This window comes from Lissotriton vulgaris, chromosome 7, assembly GCF_964263255.1.
Source record: "Lissotriton vulgaris chromosome 7, aLisVul1.2, whole genome shotgun sequence".
Lineage (NCBI taxonomy): Eukaryota > Metazoa > Chordata > Amphibia > Caudata > Salamandridae > Lissotriton > Lissotriton vulgaris.
The window spans coordinates 1,687,919,981-1,687,946,051 of NC_141695.1; the positions used below are offsets into that span (position 1 = coordinate 1,687,919,981).

Below are 26,071 nucleotides of genomic sequence, written 5' to 3' on the forward strand. Positions count from 1 at the left end.
CTGCAGGAGGCTTCATAGACTTAATGACACATAATAGGACAAGAACCAAGATAAGGAAAATAATATATAATTCTTTTTTTCTTTTCACCTCCCTAAATAAGTTGAAAAAAACAGAATTACCTTTTTGGAGAGTTGGCCTGGATGTGTGTTACCTGCCTGCTCTCGCAGAATCGGATAATTATCCGCCTCCCCCCTGCGCTGGCGGGAAACATGATAACATTAATTATGTGTAATCCACTTCTCCCTCTAGCTCTTTTGTATTCGGCTCTTTTATCACAATGAACATGTTGTATGGGGACCCCCTGGCAATTTTTTGAGTAAAGAAGCAAGTGTGTGCATGTGTATAACCCACACTGTGTTTACATATGTGTGAGTGTATGTCAGTGTGCATACTTAAATGTGTGAACTATTTATTACCTCACCCAGCACCTCTTTCCTTCCACAGAACAGGAGGAGGCCTCAGAGAGAAAAAGAGGGATGGACAGAGAGTGCCTTGAAAGTTTAAGTAAGTAATGAACTTTCAGATCAGTGACAGGTGGATGTATGACGGTACCACGCGTACTTTCACAACGCGTACCGTTACAACGCTACTTTTACCACGCAAGTCGTTACAACGACTTCCGTGGAGGGGCGCTGGATAGTAAATTATTTAATTTACTATTCCAACTCCAGTCCCCGTGGACTCTAGGGAAAGGAGTTGGATAGTAAATTAAAGTATTTACTATCCTGGAGCGCCCCCCAGCGCATTTCGTTGTAATGACCTGCGTGGTAACAGTAGTGTTGTAACGGTACCACGTTGTAAAATATGCGTGGTAACCGTTGCATACCGTGACAGGTAGGCAAGTAGTTGATGTACTTGAGGTTGTTGTTACAAAGTCTGCACATTGGAAAACTGAAGCCTTTTGACTACAAAACACCAAATCACAATGTTCTAGATGTACATTGTGATCTGCAAATGTGTTTGGGACTTGCAATGTATGCACCGAGACTCCTTGCAAATCATTGCAAAATGGAGCTTCAACTGGGTTCTGGTTCCTAGGGATTCCTGAGATGAGCTCAATTTTGAATGCAAATGATCGATTTTACGCACACACACACACACACACACACATTAACACACATTACAGAGTGGTGGTAGCAACTTTGTAGTTATAGTTATGATTCGCAGAGAAAGGAATTCCTTGAATTTTTGATTTGTAATAGTTTTGCCACCGTTTGAAGAATCTCCACAAAACTTTACAGACCTATTGCTTTTTCTGCATTTGCTGACGATGCAAGGTTTTGTGCTGATAAGTTTAGGGGGCGCAAAAAAAATGGAGGTTCCAAAACACGTCTTTCCTAAATGCGTTTTCCACAGACTTTTTAGACTGACGTAGTGGCAAAATGACTGAACAAAGTTTTGGGGAATTAGGCATGGATGTAGATTTTGGTGTGGAAAGGACCATTTTTGGTATTAGATGTGAATTGGTTCAGTTGTTTTTTTAATAATAAGGGACAAAAATGTAATGATATACTGGGCTGAAGTCCATAGTGGTAGTTTTGCTGTACACAAAACAGCATATTATTGGTTAATAATAGCCCTTACAAAATTAAAAGGCAATCATTGTTTAGACCACACTTCAGCTGTGTTCTGGGTTTCCAAGTGAGATAAAGGTCATTACATATTTTAAGGTATAAGAAGACATGAGGCACTTTACAAAAGTTTTAATAGTTAGGGAAAAATATTTATACTGTTGTATACATTTAAAAATAATGTTTATGGAGTAGCGCAATACTATCTACATAGTTCTGCGTTAACTATTGAGATAAAAAAAAGAATTATGACAACAGACACTCTATAATACACAGTTCCATTCCACTCTATGGCATACTGCCCCACTCTACAGCACACCATTTCACTCTATGACATGTCACTCCACTCTGCAACATGCCTCTCCACTCCACTCTACATCACTCTGCAGCATTCTACGGTGCAACACACCACTAACTGTATGACACGCTATTCCACTCTATGACACACCACTCCACTCAACTGTACGACACACTACTCCACTTTGGGGTACCTGGTGAAATAACAAAATATATACATACGACAAAAGACACTCTATGACACTGTGCTCAACTCTACTGTAAGACACTCCACTCAACGACTGTCCAGTCTACGACACTCTACTCCACTCTATGCCACTTAACTCTACGCACTCTACTCTACTCCATGCCATTTTACGACACATGAAAGCTCCTCAATATTCCACAGAGTTCTGCAAAGGTGGGGGAACAAGCACGTAACGCTGCTCGCACTGATTTTTAGTTCCGGGAGACTGTTCTGTGCTGCAAAATCAGCACAAATGGTATCATGCACGTGCCAGAGGGTGCTGCTTCTTTGCTGCTGCTAGAGTAAAATTTATCCTGAAGTGACAGCTTTTTCACCACGAACGGTTGCGACGATTTGCGTTAAGAAAATCTCCTTGCGTGCCCTCTGTGCACCTGAAAATTGAACTAGGGGACGCCAATTCTCGCTTGCCCTCTCCAACTTACGATTTGCTAGTAATCATGATTTTATTGGTGCGGAAGGGCTACTAGCCATGGGGTTGACATGCGATGGGAATGAGCAAGATGTCAAAGGATTTCTAGGAGCTATGGAGGTACAAAAGGTCATATATATATATATACAAAGCATTTTGGAGGTCACAAATGGGCCAATTTGCAGAATCGAGCTGTTTGTGACAGCAAAAAGCATTTTAAATGTTCAAAAGTATAATTTTGATTCAGTAACTTGTTACCGAATTGCAATTTGGGTTTATTTGAAAGGTGCATGATAAGGAAGACCCTTCTAAATACCAATTTGCATTGGCATGTATTAATGTTTTGCGACTGCATTACGGTCACACATTTATTTTTACAGACTACTGGAAGGTAGTGGTAATCATTCGCAAATCGTAAGGGGTCCCCATGAGGCCCCTTCCCCTTTGAGAATTAAAAAAAAAACAATTTTTAGTAGTCCCATGGACCACTGCCTACTGTAAAAAAAATCTAACTTAAAAGTTTCATTTTTCTTTTGAAACGCATCCCGTTTTCCTTTCCCCAAAACGGGCTGCATTTCAAAGAAAAAGATGTTTGCTGGATTAAAAAGCAATCACAGACATGGTGAACCTGAGATTGCTCTGACTCTTAATGTGTCACAATTTGCAACCTTCATCGTTAATATTCATGAGGTAAATCAATTTGCAACCCCACTAGAAATCACTATTTTAAAATATATTATTTAGCACTTTAGGAATTGTTTTTCCAAATTGCAATTCGGTAAGAATCGCAATTTGTAAATCACTATTCCTAATTTTTGGACATATACCCCCAGATTCATCATTGTAATGTTTTGCGAGTCCTTAATAGCGATTTTTAAGGAATCGCTATTAAAGACTCGCAAAATTGGATTTATGTAGAAATCGCAATATTTTTAGCGATTCCTACTGATTCCTAATTTGCGATGAGCTAATTGCTAATCGCAAATAAGGAATGGCTTTCCCATTCATTCCTATGGGCCTAAAGGCCCATAAGAATGAATGGTGAGCCATTCCTTATTTGCGATTAGCAATTAGCTAATCGCAAATGTGTCGCAATTTCAAGGGTGCCAGGGTGTCCAAAGGACGCCCTGTTGCACCCCAGAAATGGTAATGTACACTGGTGTTGAGCACACACATGTCCAAAGGACATGTGTGTGTGTAACATACAACTTAGAAAAATGCACTAAAGTGCATTTTTCTAAGTTTTTGCTATTTACCACGTTATGTTATGTTATGTTATATTAACTTTTATATAGCGCACGGCTACTCAAAAAGAGTGTCCCGGCGCTTACTAGCGTCCCCAGATTGCGAATTCGCAATTTTATAATGGTTCATGAATTGCATTTAAGGAATCTCAAATTGAGATTCCTTAAATGCAATAAATCGCAATTTAGCGATTTCCCAAATGCAAAAATAGCGCTCGCAAAGGGCCAGATTCTCAGAATCTGGCCCTTTGCGAGCCGATTTCGGCTTCATGAATCTGGCAAATAGTCCATGGAGTCATGTGGATACTAGAAGGAATCACCAATGGGATGTGATAAGAGACATGAAAGGTGCAGTGTGTCCTGGAAGAGGGGTATAGGAGCTGGGAGAGAACTGTGGGAGATATTAATGGCTATGGTAACTGATGGTCAGGGCCGGACTGGGCGTAGCGGGCACTGGGCAATCCCCTGGTGCGCCGCACGGGTGGGGGCCGGTTTTGGGCCCCTGGGGGCCGATTTTGTTACAGGGCCGTTTTTGCAGCATAGCTGCAAAATCGACCCTGTAACAAAATCGGCCGAAAACCGGCCCTGGCAAAGAGCTCGGCGGCACCCACAACCGCGGGGGCGGCCGAGTACTTTGCCAGGGCCGGTTTTGGCTCCCAGTCTGGCCCTGCTGATGGTATGCATTACAAGATTGCTTTGGTGGCTAATTTTCTTATGGGTGTCTTTTTTTTCATTCCCAGAGGAAAGATCAACGCACCACAGCCAGCTCCCACCTGCGTCCAAAAGGCCAAGGAAAACCTCCCCAAAGCCATTGGCAGGAAATTCAATCAAGAGGTACCTGGGTGACCGCGTGCTGCGATTTGGGCCTGCAGGAGTGGCAAGGGTCCCTAAAAGCCCCCTCCCAGCAGGTCATCTCTTCGAGAGATCTGGGAGGAAACACACAGAGGATGAAGACGTTGGGCCCCACTGCAGGGTGCACTGGACAGACCAGATGAATGGGGGACTGGGGAGACCCCTCTCTCCATTCCAGAGTCATGCTGACCAGGGGTCTGCACAGGACAGAGATGGAAGCCCCAGCCAGAGCAAGGACAGCAGTGGCACAGGTGAATGAGTAAGTGAGTGAGGGAGTGAGTGAGTGAGCGAGTGAGCGAGCGAGTGAGTGAGTGAGCGAGTGAGTGAGTGAGTGAGCGAGTGAGCGAGCGAGTGAGCGAGCGAGTGAGTGAGCGAGCAAGTGAGTGAGCGAGCGAGTGAGTGAGTGAGTGAGTGAGTGAGTGAGTGAGTGAGCGAGTGAGCGAGCGAGCGAGCGAGTGAGTTAGATCGGTAAAAGTGAGTAAGGACAGCAATGTCAGTGGTACAGATGAATGAGTGAGTAAATCAGTGAATGAAGAAAGCAATCTAAGTGTTACAGGGGAGTAGGTGATGGAGTGAGTGAGTACAGCAATGTCAGGGGTACAAGTGACTGAATGAGGACAGTAATGTCAGGGGTACAGGTGAGTGAGTGAGTAAGTATGACAATGTCAGTTGTGCAGGCAAATGAGTGGGTACCACAATGTCATTGGTACAGATGAGTGAGTAAGAGAGTAAGTGAGTCAGTATAGCAATTTTGGTGCAGGTGAGTGAGTAAGGAAAGAGTAGTTGTGATACAGGTGAGTGAGTGAGTGAGTGAGTGAGTGAGTGAGTGAGTGAGTGTGTGTGTGTGTAGGTGAGTGAAATTTAAGTAGTTGTGTTTTGAGTTTAAAAGTTGATGACGAGAGTGTGGCACATATAAGATTCTTTGATAGGAAGATGTTTCACAGTTAAAGGCCATTAAGAAAGAGCAGGGTGCATTGTTACATTAAGGGACCATGATAGAGGAACCGATTCATAGTTTTGAGTTCATGAGTTGCTAGCCTTTAGAATTTGTTTTACCATCACAGCCGATGCAAGACAACCTGGAATACTGGAGAAGCGCTACAGAACCAGCGCCACTAGAAATTAATGTTAGTAGGGAGCACAATGCTTGTTACACTAGTTAATTCTCACTTAACTTCAGTAATTTCTTATTACATTTGTTATGTAAGATTCCAAAAATGATACAATTATGCCACATCATGTAATTACGTGATATTCATGGTAAAACGTTTGCACAAGCACTGGTGTACAAGGCAAACAACCAATATGCAAACTGCTTCTGTTTGCGCCACTTGTGGTTTTGTGCAAATTTTTCTAGCACAAAATGCATTTTTGTGTCCAGCAAAGATGGTTTATGTGCTAAAATATAGCCACGTGTTGGTTTTGCATTTCACCTGATTGCATGCAATATGGCTCAATTTTACAGCATTTTGTATAATTATGCAAATACAAATTCACGAGTTTACACACCCCTAGTGGCCACCAATAGTGAGTAATTGTGAAGAGCATAAGCATACATCTGTATTTGTATACTTAGTGTAAGCAGCACAGTACTGCCCTCACCTCAAGTGACACACTTAATGTAAAGTGATTTTGCATATGGTTTGCTTTGTCTACACATACCCAGTCCCAAAGCCATTACCTTGTCTCTTCGCACACTATTAGTGTATTACATAGTGACGTACATTGATATTGATGGTAGATGGTATTGACGGCAGATGAGGCCCATCCGATATGGCCATCTTCCTGCCTTGTAACCTCACAGACCCACTTAGTTACAGCCCCTGGATTTGTTACTGGTGTTTTAAGGCGGGTAGTGTGGACTGCATGTCCATATGTGTCTTTGTGCTTGTGTATACATGATATGGGTAAAGATACAGGGCGAAACACAAATTTGTTGAAGGTAGGGGTCGCTAGGTCCACGATTTTGCCAATTTTACTTTCTGCTATTTATTTTATTTTATTTATTTATGGGCTTATAAAGCGCTATGAATAAACTCCCAAGGGAGTATCTCCGCGCTGTAGCTGCCAGTGCAAAACAGAAAAGGGAGCGCAAAGTTGAGAGTGCTGTAAACAAGGAACACTTTAAAATGAACCAAACAGAAACGTTTTTAAATGTTTTCTAAATTGACAGTGGTCATTACATTGCCTTAGTGACAACGGAAGTGAGTTCCACAGTTTGGGACCCACAACAGATAATGCTCTTCCACCCAACCTGGTTTTCGTGATCTTGGGAACATTTAGTAGCAATTGGTCACTAGATCTAAGGGCACGGATGGGAACATAAGGAATAAATTTGTTCGCCAAATACTCAGGTCCCAATTGGTTGAGGCCCTTGTGTATCGTACAACATGTTTTAAACTTCACTCGTTGACGTATTGGCAACCAGTGAAGCTCATGAAGTAACGGTCTGGAGGGGGATCTAGGGGGTGCATTTAACACCAGCCTAGCTGCCGTGTTTTGCACCACCTGCAAACGGTCCAAAACCTCCTCGTTTGCACCTGCCAGAAGGCCGTTACAGTAGTCAAGCCGACTAATGATCAGAGCCTGGACCAGAGTTTTCCTATGAGAATCAGGGAGGAAAGGAAAGATTTTACGAAGGAGACCAATCACATGAAAGCATGCTCCTACAGTGATGTTAACATTTTGCTTCATGGTTAGCTCTGGTTCAAGTCTGACACCCAAGTTCTTGACCATAGTTTTTGGCACAGGGACCGGCCCCAATTCAGAGGGCCACCATTCAGGGGACCATTGAATCCTGGCTTCACCAAAGAGCATCACCTCTGTCTTTCCAACATTGCATTGTAAAAAGTTGGATGACATCCACCTTGCAACTGCCTTCATCCCATCGGAAAAAGATTGTAAAATATCCGAGGTGAGAGTTTTAAAAGGGAAGAGCAGTTGCGTATCGTCCGCGTAGGACACTGGACAGAAACCAAAAGCTCTAGTAACATCTGCCAAGGGGGCCACATAGGTGTTAAATAGCGTAGGGCTCAAACAAGAGCCCTGTGGAACCCCCTTGGAAATGCTAACTTCCCCCGATTTAAAATCACCCATGGTGACAGATTGGGTGCGATTGGAGAGAAAGCTTCTGATCCAGTCCAGTGCCCTTCCGCCGATTCCACTCGCAGACAGTCGTTCGATCAAGATGGTATGGGAAATCGTATTGAACGCTGCCGATAGATCCAGTAACACCAGGACAACAGAATAGCCTTTGTCCTGGTACAACCGTAGATCGTCAGTTACCGACATTAAAGCTGTTTCAGTACTAAATTTAGGTCTGAAACCTGACTGCGAGGGATCGAGACTACCAGAATGTTCTAGGTAGGTAGATAGGTGTTTATTGGTGTGCTTTTCGATGATTTTCCCTAGGAAAGGTAGAAGGGAAATAGGCCTCAAGTTGGACATGTTAGACCAAGGAATAGATGTGTTCTTTCTAATAGGTCTAACTAGGGCTTTTTTCCAGGCCAATGGGACCACTCCAGATGCCAGTGATAGGTTTACCAGTCTCTGCACATCAGGACCTAGTAAACTCCCCAGCGGACCCATAAGTCTGGCTGGAAGTAAGTCTGCCGGACTTCCGCTTTTAATATCAGAGAATAGTCTCTGAACTTCCAGCAGTGATATTTCAGGGAATTCGTTAAAGGCATAAGTATTAGTAGAAGTTGTCAGGATGGGGGTCCTGTCTAGGCTAGTTAAGTCAGGACCTAGTGCTTTTATTTTATCATAAATAGCCTCAATTTTCTCTGAGAAAAAACAGGAAATACTGTCACACAGGGGTTGTGAAGCCATGTCAGCACTTTCACAAGCTGTTGGTTTTATGAACGTGTTGACAATTTGATATAAAACTTTAGAATCATTACCAGCAGCATCTAGCTGAGCAGTAATATGATTTTTCCGTGCTAGCCTTAAGGCTTTGTGATAGATGTTGAGGTTGATTCTATAATGGTTTTTATCTTCCTCCCTGGCAGATTTTCTCCATGTTTTTTCCGACTTTCTAGCCAGGCGTTTAAGATTACGTAATTCCTCTGAATACCAGACCTCCTGTTTTCTGGCAAGTCTAGGTTTAAAAGTTTTTAGCGGGGCAGTATGCTGTACTGCAGCATCAACGGCATGCTCCCAATTCAAAAGAGCAATATCAATATCATCTGAACCATCAATTAAAGATGGGGAGTATTTAGGTGCAAAATTAGCAACATTAACTTTATGCCACTGTCTACGTTTAGGTTGGATATGGATACAGGGAGTGAGACATGGGTCATTCATTTGCATGGAGAACGCAAGCACAAAATGGTCAGTCCAGGGATGTTGGCTAGGAGCATTACATTTTATACCGGGAAAATTAGATATAATCATATCCAGAGTATGTCCTGCTTGATGCGTTGGTCCACTATTACATTGTTGTAATCCTAAAAAAGAAATGTCCGTGAGGAAAGACTGTGTCTCACTATTAAGCTTATCCTCACTATGGAGATTGAAATCACCAAGTAACAGGAATTCTTTATTGTGGCACACATGAGGGGCCAGTGCTTCCACTAATTCCTTGGACATATTTTTTAAAGGACCTGGGGGCCGATAAACTAAAGCACCTTTCCTACTATATTTGGGAGAGGAGCCAATCCTAAAAAGCAACATTTCAAAAGATGGAGTAGAATGTTGATCAATAACCGATATGGAGATCTCTTGTTTGAACTTAGCCTTTAGACTCCACCTTTAACTTTGGTTTGACACTATTTACCTTAACACTATAGAAATACCCTATATACAGAAATAGGTGTATGTGTTGTGTGCATGCACACATTTGTATATGAATGTGGCACACCTGTCCTGTCCATGTTCCTATTGTCTAAAACACTAGCTGCAGTCAACGGCTATGTCTTCGCTTATGTACTCTAATGTCATTGTAAGAGAGAGGACTAAATACATTCAAGGTCAGATGAGACTGGACACATGCAATTAGATTTCCCTTTTTCTTCCTCCTCTAACCTTAAAAAAACAATTTTGGCAGGCCCAGACTGGCCATAGCGGGCACCGGGCAATCCCCCAGTGCGCCGCACAGGTGGGGGCCGGTTTTGGGCCCCTGGGGGCCGTTTTTGTTACAAGGCTGTTTTTGCAGCATAGCTGAGCCAAGCACTTTGCCAGGGCCGGTTGTGGTTCCCTGTCCGGCCCTGAATTTAGGTGCTCATTCTACATTTTCTGGATTTTGGTTCAGGGATACTCTCTGATTCCAGCTGGGATCCCTGCGTCAACATTCGATAATCACAATCTTATCCCCAGAAAGGGAAATCAAGGAAGTAGCCAGGTGAAAGAAATGTGCGTTCCCAAGCATCAGTAGAAAGGTTGTGGGAAATGATCCCCTGAGGGGAAACAGGGTCAAAAAAGTATGCACTCAAACCATGATTTTAAAATAATTTGGCCAAACGGCTATTTCTTTTACGAGTTATTTCCATCTTTTTTTATTTCATTCTTCATTTCTTTTGTCTTTTTCAGTTATTCATTTGTTAGATCTTTCGTTCTTTGCCTTTCTTTCCTTCTTTCTATTCACCTTTCAATTGTTGTCTCTTTTGTTCTCTCCATTCTTATTTCATTCTCCCATCTCCTTGCTACATTCCAGTCCTTCTTTAGCCTTTCGGTGCCAATAGCTTGTCCGCTTTGCATACATTTTATGAAATCAACAATTGCATGAAGAAATTCGCCCTTCAAACAAAAAATGAGTGCATGTTGACATGACCTAATACTATGCTGGTTAAAAATTCTCCACAACAAACCCTTGCATTCCGTTAGCAGCAGGGCTCAGATTGAAATGTTAATTAAGCATTCTACTAGTAAATGACAAAGTCTGCACTTAGTTATGAATGGTTTTGGCAGCCATTTAGAACAGTCAATTGTTTGACATAAGCCAAAGCGCAAGTAGTGCAGCTTATTTTTAGGTCAAGCCGAAGCAGCGCACGCGCTGCTCTGGGAGGCATGCTGTATTTGAGTATGGAGTTGACGCTCTGACCACTCTCCGACATTTTTTTCATTGGCTTGGGCCATTGTCCTGTGTAAATGCTGGCTTCTGACTCGTTAAGAGGCTTTTTAGCCCCTCCGTAGTACCGCCCTGTCTTCATTTGTAATCTCCCATGAGGACTGGCCATTTTACTCCTGTTGTTACACGGTATGTCTTATTTAGTCTGTAAGCACTATTTTCTCTAATGAGTTTCTCATACTACAGGCACAGCATGTTTTCCAGGAACATTCAGCGCACCATGCATGCTTTCACTTTCCAAGCAGCCTGGGACGATGGCGGCCACTTCTCTGAAAAGAAATAGGTCCTTCATGTACAAGCGTTTCAGCTATTGGCATTGTAAATAATAATGCCTTTTATTTGAGTGTTAATTTATAAAAACAGATGAATAAAATGCATTGTCATTTACAATGGCAATAGCTTTAACTCTCGCAAATGTGAGACCTATTGCATTGCAAATGCTTTTTTCATGAATCTGCTCCTCCTTTAATACTTTTTCTTTCTCTTCTTTCATTGCCCTTCCTTCCTGCCTGTTTCCCGTCTTCCTTTGTCTTTCATTCCCTTTTTCCATATTTTTCTTCTTCCGCACACAAATGCAAGAGATTTTTTTTAACTTACCTTCAGCTGCCTGTGTTGGACTGCTTCAAATGTCAGTCTCGGAAAGACCCTTGGGGCAGACACACAAATCCCTACCGCCTCAGATACTGAAGCAGGAAACTGAGAGCTAGAGCCTGTGCAAGTACCAGCTTTCAATCTCTTGCATTTTCACCTCTCCCCATCACCTTAAAAGCAAATCGCCAATGGTCACTCAGTATCCATTGCCTTTCCAGTACAAATGCCAGCACATTTTCATCCCTGTAGCTCAAGAAAAACCTGCAGAAAAGGTTCTGTACAGTAGCGGCGATGCAGCGCACCTAATGTAGTTTATTTGACTTATTTATTTCTTCACTTACCTTCGTTCAGCCGTATGCCGGAGTTTACTACCCCCACCCTGCCACTCCCCCGCCCGCCTAACCACCCGCAGCACTCCCTTGAGAAGCCGCTACTGGTTCTGTATGGTAATGCCCGTCAAGGGAGTAGTGAAGCACCCGCTTTACCAGCCTCAGCTAGAGTCAGAATAACTGGCTCTTGATTTCTCCAATTTACTTTGCTAGGTGACCCCAAAGCACAAGAGAAAAGCTAGAAACTAATAAATACTTTACGGAAGGAACATGACTAAGCTGTGAGACAGGGGGAATCAAAAATGGAGAAGATAATGGAGTGAGAGAGATGGAAAAAGAGAAATAAGAAAGGGCATTAGTTTGAAAAAAAAAAGAAAAAGAAGATGGTTAACAAAGGAAACAGGATTGAAAGAATTAAATAAAACTAACGAATTAAAAGAAGGAAAGAATAAGAAAGAGTGGAAGAGAAAGATGATAAAGAGAAAAAAGAAAGAAACAAAGGTAAAGGATAGACTCAATAAATAAGGAGGGAATAAAGAAATATAAATTGGAAGAAGGAAAAAAATGAAGTTACATTTTAAAACAATGAAATAGCAAAGAAGAAAAATATGGAAGAAGGGCATGAAAGACAAAGAAGACTGGAAACAGGCAGGAAGGAAAGGCAATGGATACCGAGTGACCATTTGCGATTTGCTCTTAAGGCAATGGGGAGAGGTGAAAATGCAAGAGATTGAAAGCTGGAACATGCACAGGCTCTAGCTCTCAGTTTCCTGCTTCAGTATCTGAGGCGGTAGGGATTTGTGTGTCTGCCCCAAGGGTCTTTCCAAGACTGACATCTGAAGCAGTCCAACACAGGCAGCTGAAGGTAAGTTAAAAAGATATCTTGCATTTGTGTGTGGGTGAGAGTGTATGTGTGAGAGTGCTAGCATGAGTGAGAGTGTGTGTGTGGTTGCACTTGTGTGTCTGAGAGTAAATGAATGACAGATTAAATGGGGAAGTAAGGGAGATGGTAGGAAATGAATAAGATGAAATGATTCAGTCATAGTAAGTGTGAAGCCGTGAGACTGAGAGTGAGTAATAGCGCAAGTTGGTGACAGTGACAGTGAGGGCTAATGCATGAGAATGAATGACAGGGTGAGGGTCTAAATGTGAGTGAATGCACGATTTTGAAGTAGAATGTGTGGGAGTGAGTACATGTATGAGTGAGCGAGATTGTGAGTGTGTGATTGTGTAACATGTGACAAGTCTGCACTTTGCCCTTGCATACTGGAAGTAATTCTTGGCATATGGTATACCAGTGGCAAAATTCCAGAGCTGGAATATTTGAGGTAAGTCTTTGTAAAGAAGGCACCCATGGCAAAATCCTGGTACGGGAGCACTAAAGGTAATTATTGGCATAAGGGATACACAAGCCAAGATGTTTGGCATTATGGAGGATAGCAGGCATCCAGGACACACTACTGTCCTACTAAGGGTCAATTTTGACATATCAGTCACTGTGAGAAATTGGGTTGTTGGTTGACTGAGGTGTAAGCCTTGGTTAAGCAGCAACTACAATGCTTGTCAGGGTGAGACTCATATCAGCACTAAAGTATTCTGTGCTCAACCGTCTGGTAGCTAGGCACAGCATGTTCAGGCTTAATTTAGAGGCAATGTGCAAAGTATTTGTGCAACACTTCAAACAGTAATAAAGTGAAAAACCCTGCTCAAAAAGGATCCCACTACAAGTGTGGAAACAGAGCTTATTTTAATAAATAATACAAGACCAAAATGACAAAAATCCAATCAGTATGACATTTTAAAGATTTTTGGGAAAATAGCACCAAAAAGCACAACGCGACTAATGTAGATATCTGGTCTCACCAGACTAGAAAAAAGTCCAGACCAACTGAGATGGAGCGCAGGAAGGCTACACGGGCTAAGGTAGGCCAGCTGAACAAATTGCCTTAAATTATGGTTTACAAAGCGTTGCTTAGTTCCACGTTGGAGATGCATCACGCAGCCGAAGTGATGTGTCGTTTCCGAGGCTGTGATGCGAGGGCCTGTGCTGTCATCTAGGATCTCGTTGGTGGGGCTTGCAATGTGAAGTCTGGCGTTGAGGATGCGGCATGCAGCTGGGGCGATGCGTCAGTTCCGAAGAGCTGTGAGACTGTGATGCAGAGTCTGGCTTGTCGTTGAGGTTGCCATCAACGAGGGATGTGAGGGGCTGGGAAAAGGAAGCAACACACAGCAGCAGTTCCATGGGATTGCGAAGGCGGTGCAGGACTTTGTGACTGGTCCAATCCACTCAGGAGCTGCGATGCATGCATGGGTTCTGCTCAGGTTTGTGCTGTGAAGCAGAGGAGATGTGTTGCTTCCGCTGGGTCCACAGAGGATGACAGAATACATTAAGCCCATTTCCAATGGTCCAAGACTGGAGTGGCACCACTTGGCAGGGTAGACTTGCAGATGGCAGTGTCCAAGTGTTTGTGCAAGTTTGCTGGAAGCTTTTGTGTCTCTGAGGCTTCAGATCAGGAGGCCAGCCAACTAGCTCCTGACTCTGGGTAAAAGTGGTGCAGGTCCTGTCCTTCTCACCCAGGGAAGAAAGCAGCAGGTCAGCCTAGCAGCGCTGGAGTCCTCCGGAGCAGTAGTCCAGCAGAGTAGTAGTCCTTACAGCAGCACAGCAGACCTTCGTCCTAGCAGAATATCCACAGGTCCAGAAGTCTACTGAAAAGTTGGTGTCTGAGGTGCAGTATTTATTCCCATTTGTGCCTTTGAAGTGGGGAAAAGCTTCTAAAGGCATGCCATTGAAGTGCACGGGTTGCCTGCCTTCCTGGCCCTGGCTCTACACTAACTAGAGGGGTTATTCAGCTCTTTGTGCGGAGACAGGACACAGCCTATTCAAGTGTAAATAGGGGTGGGCTCCTCCCTCCCATCCTGCCAGTGATAGACCAACTAGTCACAACTAAGCTCCCCATTGTGTTTGGCTGTCAACTACACCCATACATGTAACTCAAAGACATGCTCCAGGCACCAAATAGCTAAGGCCAACTTTCGTAAGGTAGCATTTTCAAAATTGTAATTTGAAATACAAAACTTAACCATGTTAGGATTTTTGATTTCAACATTACATTTCCAGAGCACTAAACATGAAGTTGCTACCTGTTCCCATTTTGAAATTACATTTATAAAATGTAATAAGGTAAATCCAATGGTATCTTAAGGGAAAGGTAGGCCTTGAATTCGTGAAAAACAAATGTAAGAGTTTTTCACCACCAGGACATGTAAAACTCAAAAACACATGTTCCACTTTTCAAATATATTGCACCCTGCCCACTGGCCTGACCAGGGCCTTAACTAGGAGTGACTTATGTCTATTAAAAAGGAAGGTTTGGCCTAACCGAAGATTTTCATTGTTCGGTCAAAATGACAGTTTAAATCTGCACGCATACAGGCTGCAATTGCAGGCCTGAGATATGTTTAAAGTGCTACTTACGTGGGTGGCACAATCAGTGTTGCAGGCCCACTAGTGACATTTCATTTACGGGCCCTGGGCACAGGTAGTGCCACTTTACTGGGGGCTTGCAAGTACATTTAATATGATAATTGGGTGTAAGACAATTTACCATGTTTTAAGGAGAGAGCACAAGCACTTTAGCACTGGTTAGTAGTGGTAAAGTGTGCAGAGTCCTAAGACGAGCAAAAACAAAGTCAGTAAAAAGAGGGGGTTTGAAGGCAAAAAGTTAAGGGAACAACACCACCAAGGATGATCTATCAGTCTGCCCCAGGTTCATCTTTCCCAGGCCAAATACTCCAGGTTATTCCTGGTCTCAAGTTTCAATCGCAGATTTATAGTTTCACTTTGCATCTGAAAACCCTTATTGGGGTGTTTGTCGGATACAACTATTTAAAAGAGAAAACACATTTTTTAAGTAATCTGACTCTTGTTTGATTCATTCTTGGGATTTAACTTTAATAAGCTCATTTATTTCCATTTTTAATTGAAGCCATTATTATTCCTTTATTAAGGTTTGCTTGAGCCTCATTTAACAAATAACCTTGATACCTTGTGTAAATTGACCTCCCTGCTCACCTCTTACTAATGTGTGTTCACAAAACATGCTTGGTCTCACCTGTGGTTGTCCCTTCCTCAGTCTTTTGAGATATGCCAGCCTTTCAGTTAATCCCTTGATTTCCCCCCACACAGGCTAGTCCATTGCAGAGGAAGACATGTAGACTCAAGCTTGCAGTGTGTGTCCTCCATGAGGACAAAACTCAGCCCTGTATTTCATTTGTGCCTCCCTTTATTTCTTTCAGAATACACGGCTGTGACTTTGAAGCCAAAAACGGAGCCCAACGTGGACCAATGGCAGCAGGTCTATACCAGGTGAGGCCATACACTAGCTGAAAGCAGATTAGAGACCTAAATGGTCTCACCGGAAAGGTACATGATGAAAGATTGTCTTAATTATTGATTATCACATTGACAGTATGGGCTGGATCACAAATGTTCCAGTTTTCCTTCACTAGGATTTCCCACTAACATCTTATTTTCACAGTAAAATTGCACGAGGCTGTGGTTGCAACAGCAATAAACCATCATTCATCTCAAAGCCCTTGCCAAGTTTTGTCTGCCAAAAATATTCTTCCCATTTTTCTCTCCCGCCATCCCTCCAACCCCAACGTAAGATTGAATCATGGCTGCTCCCTTTTACCACCTGTTCCGAGACATGACGAGCCCATGCATTTCGACGAGTTAAAGTAACCTTTTCGTAATATTTCATTACCAACACATCTTATACTATTGTATTTATTTCTTATATATTGTATGGGTTTGACAAATATATTTTTGTTAATGGTGACTTCCCTAAACAACTTGTAATGTAAATTTATTTTTGGATTTCTCTATATGCATATATGATTATCAATTTCTAGGGTTATCACTATCAGAAACCTGTACCACAGAGTACTATCAAAACCTCATGCCTCTCTGTGGTTGGAGGATATATAGAACTGTCCACAGTTTTATTTTCAGAAGGACACTAACAGACGTTACATGTTAAAAAGGGATGTAGTGTTAGGTGGAGAGTTTGGGGTGTGACACCCCTCAAATAAATGCATCATTGGCTTTGTAGATGGGTCCGGGGGCCGTGAGTCAGGTCTGCTATCTCTGTGTTGAGTTTTCCTATCCTGAGCCAAGAATGAAAGACAATAAAGAAAGACAAGACAGTGACCTTTGATGTAAAATGGAGGAAGAGACAGAGATATCAATCTGGTGGCTGAATATTAAAATGTGAAACCAGATAAACTGGAATCAATACCAGCCTCCCCGGATGTCTAAATTGTGTGATCCTAGGCAAATATTTTATTTTGCAGAGCCTCCTTTTTTTCATTATCACATATAAGCGCACTTGTAAATATTTGAGTTCTGGGTGTGCTATTTGCTAGCACCTCTTATATTTGATTTAGTAAACTAGTTTAGTAGATATTACCTCATCTATAGCAATTACTCCATCCGTAATAAGAATCTAGACCACATTTAGGGGTTACAGGACTACTGACTTTCCTCTTAGTTCACTAATGGCACTGCTCTTGGGGTGCGGGATCCATTAATTTTTCTAAAAAATTTCCATTTTAATTAATTTCTGTCGATGCAATGATATAATCTGATGTATTAGGGTGAAATGCTTCCGCATATTAAATACATAAACTGTTTTGAATTTTGTTTTCATAGCTAGCTCCTAAAGCGAAACCAGAACAATGTCTCGTCTCTGATTCGGCTCACCTTGTTCATTTACCGGCACACCCTCCTCTATTTGCATTGGGCTGCCAGACACTTCAGAAAATTATTTGTCAAAAGTGAGGCCTAGAAACATAGAACCCTGCCCACAGGCACTGGTTTTATGGCTCTACCATCAAGGCTTTGTGTAGCAAAGATGAACAAGTGTGCCTGCAGTGAAAATACATTAGTTTAGTCAATGAAATTTAGTCAATGTGAACTCTCCACCCTGCAGCCCACTGTTTTTTAGTTGTGAAATTTAGGATTCACATTCACTGAATTTCATTGACTAAGCTAAGTAATGGTGATATGGACCATGATGGAACGCGCACAAGTATGCGACAGCCCGACTGAGTATGTGCTGCGTCCGTTTTTAATCGAAAGGTGCGTTAAAATGTAGAGTATCAGGAGGAGAAACACATTTTCTTGTTTATCAGGGGGGTATTTTTGTAGCCTTGTACTCTGCTGTGGTATCCTCCAACAGAGTAGAGCCTCCTCTGTCAGAATTTCAATTGCTATTTAAACAGCTGCAGAGTTTAGGAAAAATAAACCAGATTTCAGTAAACTTTAATGTATGAATTGATAAACAGTCAGTACTGTTGAAAACTTTTTTAATTAGTGCATTTAGACTGTGCTCATGAAGCCCAACTAATACACAATGCCTCTTGCTTTATTAAGCTTTAGATTTGAACCTGACCCCTCAGGCTAATGGGAGTTTTGTTTTTCATTTTCAGAACATGTTTAAATTCAATTTGTTTGGTCTATTCCAGTTAGCAATAAATCTACTAGATCTGCAGTAAAAACCAACTCCACAGTGCTTTGAGATTATAAAGAATGATTGCTTACCATTTTTTCAGATGTGTATTTAAAATCTGATAAGATGATAAATTCACTCAAGCTCCAGATTCATTTCTGGAACAATTTGCTGATAAGCTGAAGGTCACCTTGGCTGAGGGGACTCCTTAGAGGAGACAGAAATGTTCTTTCATAAAGCATGCAAGCAGTGATCCGCTTCCCTCTAATCCTCCTATAATGGAACTACAGGGTAGGAAACCAAAAAAACATTGAAGCAAGACTAAGCGGAAGAAAGAACAACATCATTTGCAAAAAATCATTACAGCCTGTCATTTAAGCTGTCCTGGTTGAAGACATACTCTCATAAACGTTTGATTATTTAATCCAGTGACTCCAGCCCAGTTATTTTTCATTCTGTATACAGCAAACAGTGCTGATTTTCTAAATTATTAGGTGCCAAGGTCCTGTCAGGTGGACACTGCAGCTTGCACCATCTATTTCCTCTGCCAGTGCTACCAATGACAGTACCAACACAACTACTTACCATCACACTCTTTTAAGTTTAACAAGTCACATTATTTCATTCCTCCAACGTTGTGTGTTGTGCTCATACCTAAATAAAGGCAGATAGCGCCATCATGTGGCAGACTGTCATTAGCGCCGGTGATGACAATTCATTGTTGGTGCCAAGCACTGGATACCACCGGCTCAAATTAAGCACTGACAGCAACTGTTGGGTAACAAGCAAATGAAAAGTGCAGACTGACTCCTGCTGCCACCTTGTCTCAGAGTTGTCCATTTAATACCTGATTAAGACATTAGCGGGTGACAAGAACTCCAGGAAAACAAGGGAATAAAACAATGGAGGAGTCAGATGTTGGCCACAGAAAGGGGAGAGCTAAAGGTTATAAAGGTAGTTGGTGAAAAATGCAGGCATTGGAAATGTGACAATTTGAATAAGCAATTCTAGTAACAAAATGAAATGAACTTGTCTCTACTGTTCTGTCAAGTGACAAAGAAGCAGACAGATGGTGTCTCCATGCACTTTTCAGGGCAGCAGTAGTTTACTAAGTAAATGCAATTGAGATGAAGGAAGGCCAGAAAAGCACAGGTGAATTTTCAAGGGAACCTGGGGAGATAAGTGAGGGGAAAACAAGAAAGGGGCACATCTAAGGAGAGACTTCATATGAAATACACAAAACTCAAGTAAACTCACTGACAGGCAATATTGCCAGCACAGACTTCAACTCTTTTACTGCCACCACCAACTCTCCCTTGGAAAAGGAAGTACTACTGATGTAAATGAATGAGGCAGCCATATTGGATAAGTACAGATTGTCACAAAAAGTCACTGTGAGCATGAGGGTGCTCCCTCCCTCGATTCCTAGAGATCGACTCAGCCCCCCTCGAATTAGGTCAAGGAAGGTAACAAAATCCCATACAGAGGGGAAAAGTGGTGAGTAAACAAAGAGAGAGAGAAAGACATTCCCCCTATAGGTTGGTAGTGGAAGATCAGGACTGGATGCCTCGGGAACAAGGTCTGAGTTCAGACTATCAAGTTTAGGTCTCCATCTACTGTTGAGAACACAAATACCTAACAGGTCAAACCGCAGGAGGAAAGTAAGGCATGCATATGTCAAAGATTGGGACTTACCCAGGGCCAGCAGATGGCACACTTTAACTGGACCCGGTGTACCACGAAATCAACACAGAAGCCGGAGATGAAGACACCTGCAGCACTAGGATGGAGGAAGTCTGGAAGAGAAAGGCAAACTAAACAAATGGGCAAGGAGGCAAAGAACAAGTCCCAACAGGAGGATTGAGTGGAGTGGAAGAGGGAAAAACAGCAAAGGTGAATGAAAAAGTCAAGCTGGTTGCAAAGTAAAGCGAATAGCGAGGAGTCACAACATCAACTGTTGCTAGACAAAGCAGCTCAGAGTTAGTCAGGCATCTGTGTGTGTCACTATTGACCAGGAAGTTTGTCTGATTGTGCTGTGCTGGTCCTCTGGTGACTGGGGCTGCGCCTCTGCCTCTGGAAAATGTAGTTTTACATATAAAATGGTGTAATTTCCATTGTCCCCTTGCCGTCTCTTCCATGTTTGTCTTCCCTTGTGCCTCACTGTGTCTCATGACCTGACACATATTTCTTTCTAGAACTATGGGACATGGTGGTCTCGACACAATTCAATATGGGCAACCCATGTCTCCCCCCACGAGATCCTCCATACTTTCCAAGGCGACCAGACTCTCCGACCCCTTACATAAATCTGCATTCTCCTCAACATCTCCTACGGAGTATATTGCATAGTATGTGTTCCTAAGTGTATATATCAAGGACCCCCTGAACACAAATTCGTTCAATTCCTAGGTCAGAAAAAAACAATTATGAAGAGAAATAAACCTAGGCAATTGTATATTACTGTCTACACAATGGTATATGGGACAATTAGCACATCCAAGCGAATTCAGTTGTTACTGTTGAAAATGTTTTAATCAGTCATAAAAACAATATAATTTAATACATTTGTTAAAAAACTGTATAACCATACAGTCAGAAATAAATCAAACATAGAATAATAGTTGACAGTTCATTTAAAAACAACAATGTTGAAGGAAAAATAAAAATACAAATATACAACAACGGCAAAATATATAGTGGCACAATAATTATCGACGCGTGTTTCGGCGAACTAGCGCCTTCTTCAGGATTAGCCACAAGTTACTGAATCTCAATCACGACACCCATACGGAAAGGACAGTCAGAAAGTGCCAATTTTACTGGTAATTAAAATCATCAAATTTCTTAAGCGTTTTAGTTCTAGGATAAAGTCTCCGTTGGTCGTTAAAATCGAAATAAAAAGGTAGAACTTTGTGAACATTCTTCCGGTTCCTGTGACGTAAGACGCCAGGACTTATCGTTCGCCTTCGGTTTTAATAATTTTTATCATTGCTAATAGCTATCGGCTACACTGGCTTGAACCGAAGGCCACATTTTCTGTCAAGCTTCGCCAGAGATGCAGCAATCAGGTCGTCTCTCCGGAACGTAACACGAAGTTCTACCTTTTTATTTCGATCTTTTATTTAGATCTTTAGTATAAAATAGTTGAACCCCTCCATTTAAAAACTTTAGCAATGCATTTCTGCCACCGTCGCTAACCTGCTCTTAAACGCCTACCACACATCAGAGCCTGTAAATGTGCTACAACTATGAAGATGGCAGACAGTTACTCCTAAACATGGAAATATCTAACCTGGAAGCTTCGCTGCAGGCCCTCGTCTACTTGCAGTGGACCACTGGATGGCTCTAAATCACCTAAAACTGAGTTTTTATTTTAAATCTGACGACTTCACTTGTGGAAAAAGTTCCTAGCAGCTTCACAGTGTTAAGTAGCTTCTGGAACTCTGACCTCCTCTGGAAAAGTAAGCAACCCCTGTGTGATTATGAGCTCTGAACTCTTCCTCCTACAGCAGGTAAACTTGGTGGCCAGACCTTCTTCTACATGTTGAGGACACAGAGAAACCTCTTCTCCAGCCTGAGCTTCCCACCTGAGTGTACAAGTTGCCATGGCTCTAGTCCTTTGTTGTCTAGTCTATGACAAAACCCTTAAAATATGGTGCTCCAGCAGGCTCCTGTGTGCAAACTACTGCACATGCTGCGCACTACCAATAGATTTCTTCTTCTGAGGACACATACATTCAGCCATTTAAGCTCCCTAAATCTCTCTGTGGCCAGACCTTTTCTTTCAGGAATCTCTGCATAGACCATCGATCATTTCATGGATCAGGGCCAAAGGTTTATCAACAAAACCTTTCAACATAGCCGACTAAAAAGGAAGCTCAGGTCAAGACTGACAGTCCCTACAATGCAATACAAAGCATTTCCTTTTCTGACCATCCTTTTGTCGCAGAAATCATGCATTGTTGGGACACGCTTGACTGTACAAATTGACAAACGCTGCAACATCTTCTCAACCTGGATCAGAAGGCTTTCGAATCACCTGCAGTTCTGCAATGCAATAACGACTTGGCTACTGCCCACTGCCTTTCTACTCACATTTTAACATTGTCAATGAATATGGGAGTAAGTGAGGCTCGAAGCTCAAGTGTTCCTTATGTGGGATGCTACTGAACAATAAAGCTCTACCCTGACAGCCACTGTTTTTCCAACAAGAGTCTACACAACGCCAATTCTGCAGCGAAAAGATGGATCCCCTCTGCTCTTTACCCACAAAACTCAACATTTCCATCATTGGTCACATTATAAAGATATGTTGTGCCTCCCATACATGCATAGCAGTGCTGGGACAATCCATGAAAAATCTTACCCAAGTTATTTTGAATTTTGAACTCATCGCGAGTCGCGATGGTATTAATAGACTAGATGAAATGAGAACCTCCAGCTCCTACATGTATACTCCAATGAATTGAATCGTTAGTCAAGGTTCATGCAAATATTTCAGCTGAGGGTTTGGCACTCACTGCTAATGCTTCTCCACACTTTGGGTCATAACCTGATGACATCAAACAAGCCGTTTTCTTTACACCATTTAAAAAACAAAACTTTATCCATCTGATCCTGCAAATTTCACGGGTTATTAGCGTATGCAGTAAAAACTAAGGAAGCAGAAGTTACCAATTACTTTCAGGGCTATCTTGAAGCAATTGGCTTTGGGCTGATCTACAATTCCGCCATTGAGGACCTGAAACCTCTCTCAAAGATGTGAAATAAAACGTACAAGATCTGAGAGTCTAAGATGGACCGGCTGAATTGATCTTGCATTTTATGTCAGTGACATTTGAAATTGTGGATCGTGATATTCTCCTTGGTCACAAGACCTGGTGATTGGAACTCAACCCAAGGCACTTGGAATGGATTTGCGGCTTTCCTAGGGGAAGGGCAAATATACTGATATAGGCCACCTTCCCTTATATTCAGTGCCACTGAGCTGTGGGGCCCTCCATGGCTCAACACTGGTGTCTCATCACTTTTAATTATTTGTAAAATGTCTCTGGAACAAGTAATCGGAGATTATTATCTTTGGTACCAAATGTTTACCAACAATGCCAAGATTTGTCTTGACCTCCATGGATGTTCTGGTGAAGAGTCTCACATGTGGAAAGATGGATGCAGGAACCCTGTAAGATTTCATTGAAGATAAGAGGGTGATCTGCCTAATCAGATGCAGCACTGTTGAGTCACTGCTTTTGGAGTGTCCTCCATCTGCAGGTGGACTAGCAAAGTAACAGCTGTAGGGAATCTACGGGATATGAGAGTGAATACATATTTTAGCTATCATTCAGCAGTACTAGTAAGGTGGCACATAATTATTTTAATGTAGAGTCCTGATCTGTCCTGGGCTCTACCTTCAGTATTATAAGCCTCTGATTCAGATGTAGTTTTCTACAGCCTTCACTTCTGTATGGCTATATAGCTAAATTTGTCCAGCAAAGTATTAAAAGGACCATCCGGTGACCAATGTTATAGTGCATTTCACAACCCAAACTGACATCACCAAGCAAAGGAACATTCTAGAATGTCTGTTGTTAGTGAGTATTGGAAATGCGATAACGGCAAACAGTTTTTTTCTCTACACTGAATGGTCACTTCAGCAACAGTCAGAGCAAAATCATCCTATTAGGTTTATTTATCCTCAGCTGAAGACATTTTGACAGAATCACAACAGCAACTGTGTGGGTTGAAAATTGAATCCCTAATTAAAAATGAGAAGTACCAGCGTTCATGCGGAAAGCTGTCCACAGACGGTTATCACAATATTTTTCAGTCTTAGCTATTTAGCAGTCCTCTGGGTCTCTTCGCTCAGCTCTGATGCTATACTGGTGACCCCATGACGTTTACTGATTTACCTCTGTGGAACATCGTAAGTAGCAGGAGCCCGCATCTATTGTTGTACCTGGAAAAAATGTATTTGACATGGTACAAGGATCTAGATTTTGAAAAAGAGAGAGTAAAATCATTTCCACTTACCATCAAATTGAAGCTCTATACAGCGAGTAGCCGCTACTCAGGAACCCAAGGTTAGAGGTAAATTGGTAGTAGTTGCTAAATAGTTACATGTGCTTCCTTTTCCTGGTAGGCTTAGTTGTGTTAAGTTTGTTTAGTTTGTGCTCTTGAGAACTCATGCATTTACCCTGTTGTTTTGAATAGGAATAGATTAATGTAAGTGGAATAATAATGGGAAGATGAGAGATGTCAGTTACAAGCATGTCGTCAGATAGCACACTTATTGTATGCGTGTCAGCAAACAGTTATATGCACACTCATTTTATGCATGTCAAAGGTCAGTGATTCGCACATTAAAAAAGCAAAACTACACTTACAGGTGTGTCCATAATACGTGATACGCAAACTAATTTTAAGGATGTCAACAGTCAGTGATATGCACGTTTAATTAAAAGCTACACTAACAAGTGTCAACAGCAAGTGATGAATGTATGACGTTACAACTGATATATTTACAACGCATGCCTTTACAACGCAGTATTTACATCGCAACATCCTTTACAATGCATACATTTACATTGCATACCACTACATCGATTTTTATTTTTAACTACACTTACGCATTCCATTACATCACATTAAACCTTTACAACACATGCCATTACAACGCATACCAGCACATTGCATTTAAGGTAAGTGTTGGATAGTGTAGGGGTAAAAATTACTATTCTAAAACTCCAGGGGGTGCAACAGTAGGGTAAGTGTTGACTAGTGTAGGGGTACTATGGTATGAGTTGTAATGACATGCGATGTAATGCCTGCGTTGTAGTGACATGCGATGTAGTGTCATGCGTTGTAGTGACATGCGATGTAATGGATGCGTTGTAGTGACATGCATTGTAAAGGATGTTGGGATGTAATGCCTGCATTGTAAATGTAGTGCGATGTAATGGTTTCATTGCAAAGGTTGTTTCCCGCAACTCATTTACAAGCATGTCTGGAGTGGTATCACATTAATAACCCCTTTCTTTTGCTGTTCCCTCAACTGTGTCTCAAACGTCAGTCAGTGATTGGTACACTTTGAGAGAAGTTCTATTTTGAAAGCGCGTGCAATCAGTGAATCTACCTCCTCCTGTCTTGCAATCCTCTGGTTATCCCCATGTAAAGTGAAGGGACTGGTTGGATTCATTCCAGACTTACTTGGGTGGCATTGGTGCATCAAAACTTCACCCAGAAACAAAAAGATACCTTCTTTTACATTCAACTGGCTTTGTAGGTTGGTCTATTCTTAAACGTTTACTTGATGTGGCAAGAGCAGAGGGTGAGGTAATTGTTGAATATATGGAAGCCATAAAGAAATTGGAGGCTAGGTTTGATGTACAACCAAGCATTGTGGTACTTGCACAATAAATATTTTATGAGAAAGTAACATACTGGTGAAAATATTGATACCTATTTCTCGGAACTTAGGAGATCAGTGGCAGAATACAACTTAGAACGTTTTATAGATCAGTTGGTCCGCAACCAATTTATTAGTCATTGTACTAACAAAGCAATCCAACAAAAATGGTTGTGCTTCAGCAATGCAACGTTGGATGAGACATTACGCAGTGCTAAAAGTATAAAACGTGTCAGATCTCTGTAAAGGAATTGGAAGAAAAAAATGGCACTGCGAATGTTGTAAAACTCAGAGACAGTAATGTTACTAAAAATGTTCAAGCTAAGGAAAGTAGATAACCGGGAAGATTGATTAAAAGTAAGTTTTTCAATCAAACTAATTTTTGCTTCAGGTGTGGAAACCCCAATCATCTAAAAGGAGGGAGATTCTGCCCGGCAAAAATGGTCACATGCAGCAATTGCAACAAAGTGGGACATTTTGCCCAGGTATATCAGAGGGCAAAGAGAAATCCAGGCAAAGGGATGAATGTGGTCATGGAAGATTTAGGAG

The 26,071-nt window shown here is 41.9% G+C and overlaps 1 protein-coding gene across 1 annotated transcript in view; it reads left to right on the forward strand.

Annotated features, from left to right (window-relative positions):
- Window positions 1-450: 450 nt before the first annotated feature.
- LOC147706320 (uncharacterized) overlaps window positions 451-26,071 on the forward strand; it is a 54,929-nt gene continuing 29,308 nt past the window's right edge. Inside the window, exons 1-3 of the mRNA XM_086929066.1 lie at window positions 451-505; window positions 4,510-4,872; window positions 15,905-15,974. Of these exons, the coding sequence (XP_086785192.1) occupies window positions 478-505; window positions 4,510-4,872; window positions 15,905-15,974 (461 nt within the window). The 5' untranslated portion in view covers window positions 451-477. The remainder of the gene's footprint in view (window positions 506-4,509; window positions 4,873-15,904; window positions 15,975-26,071) is intronic.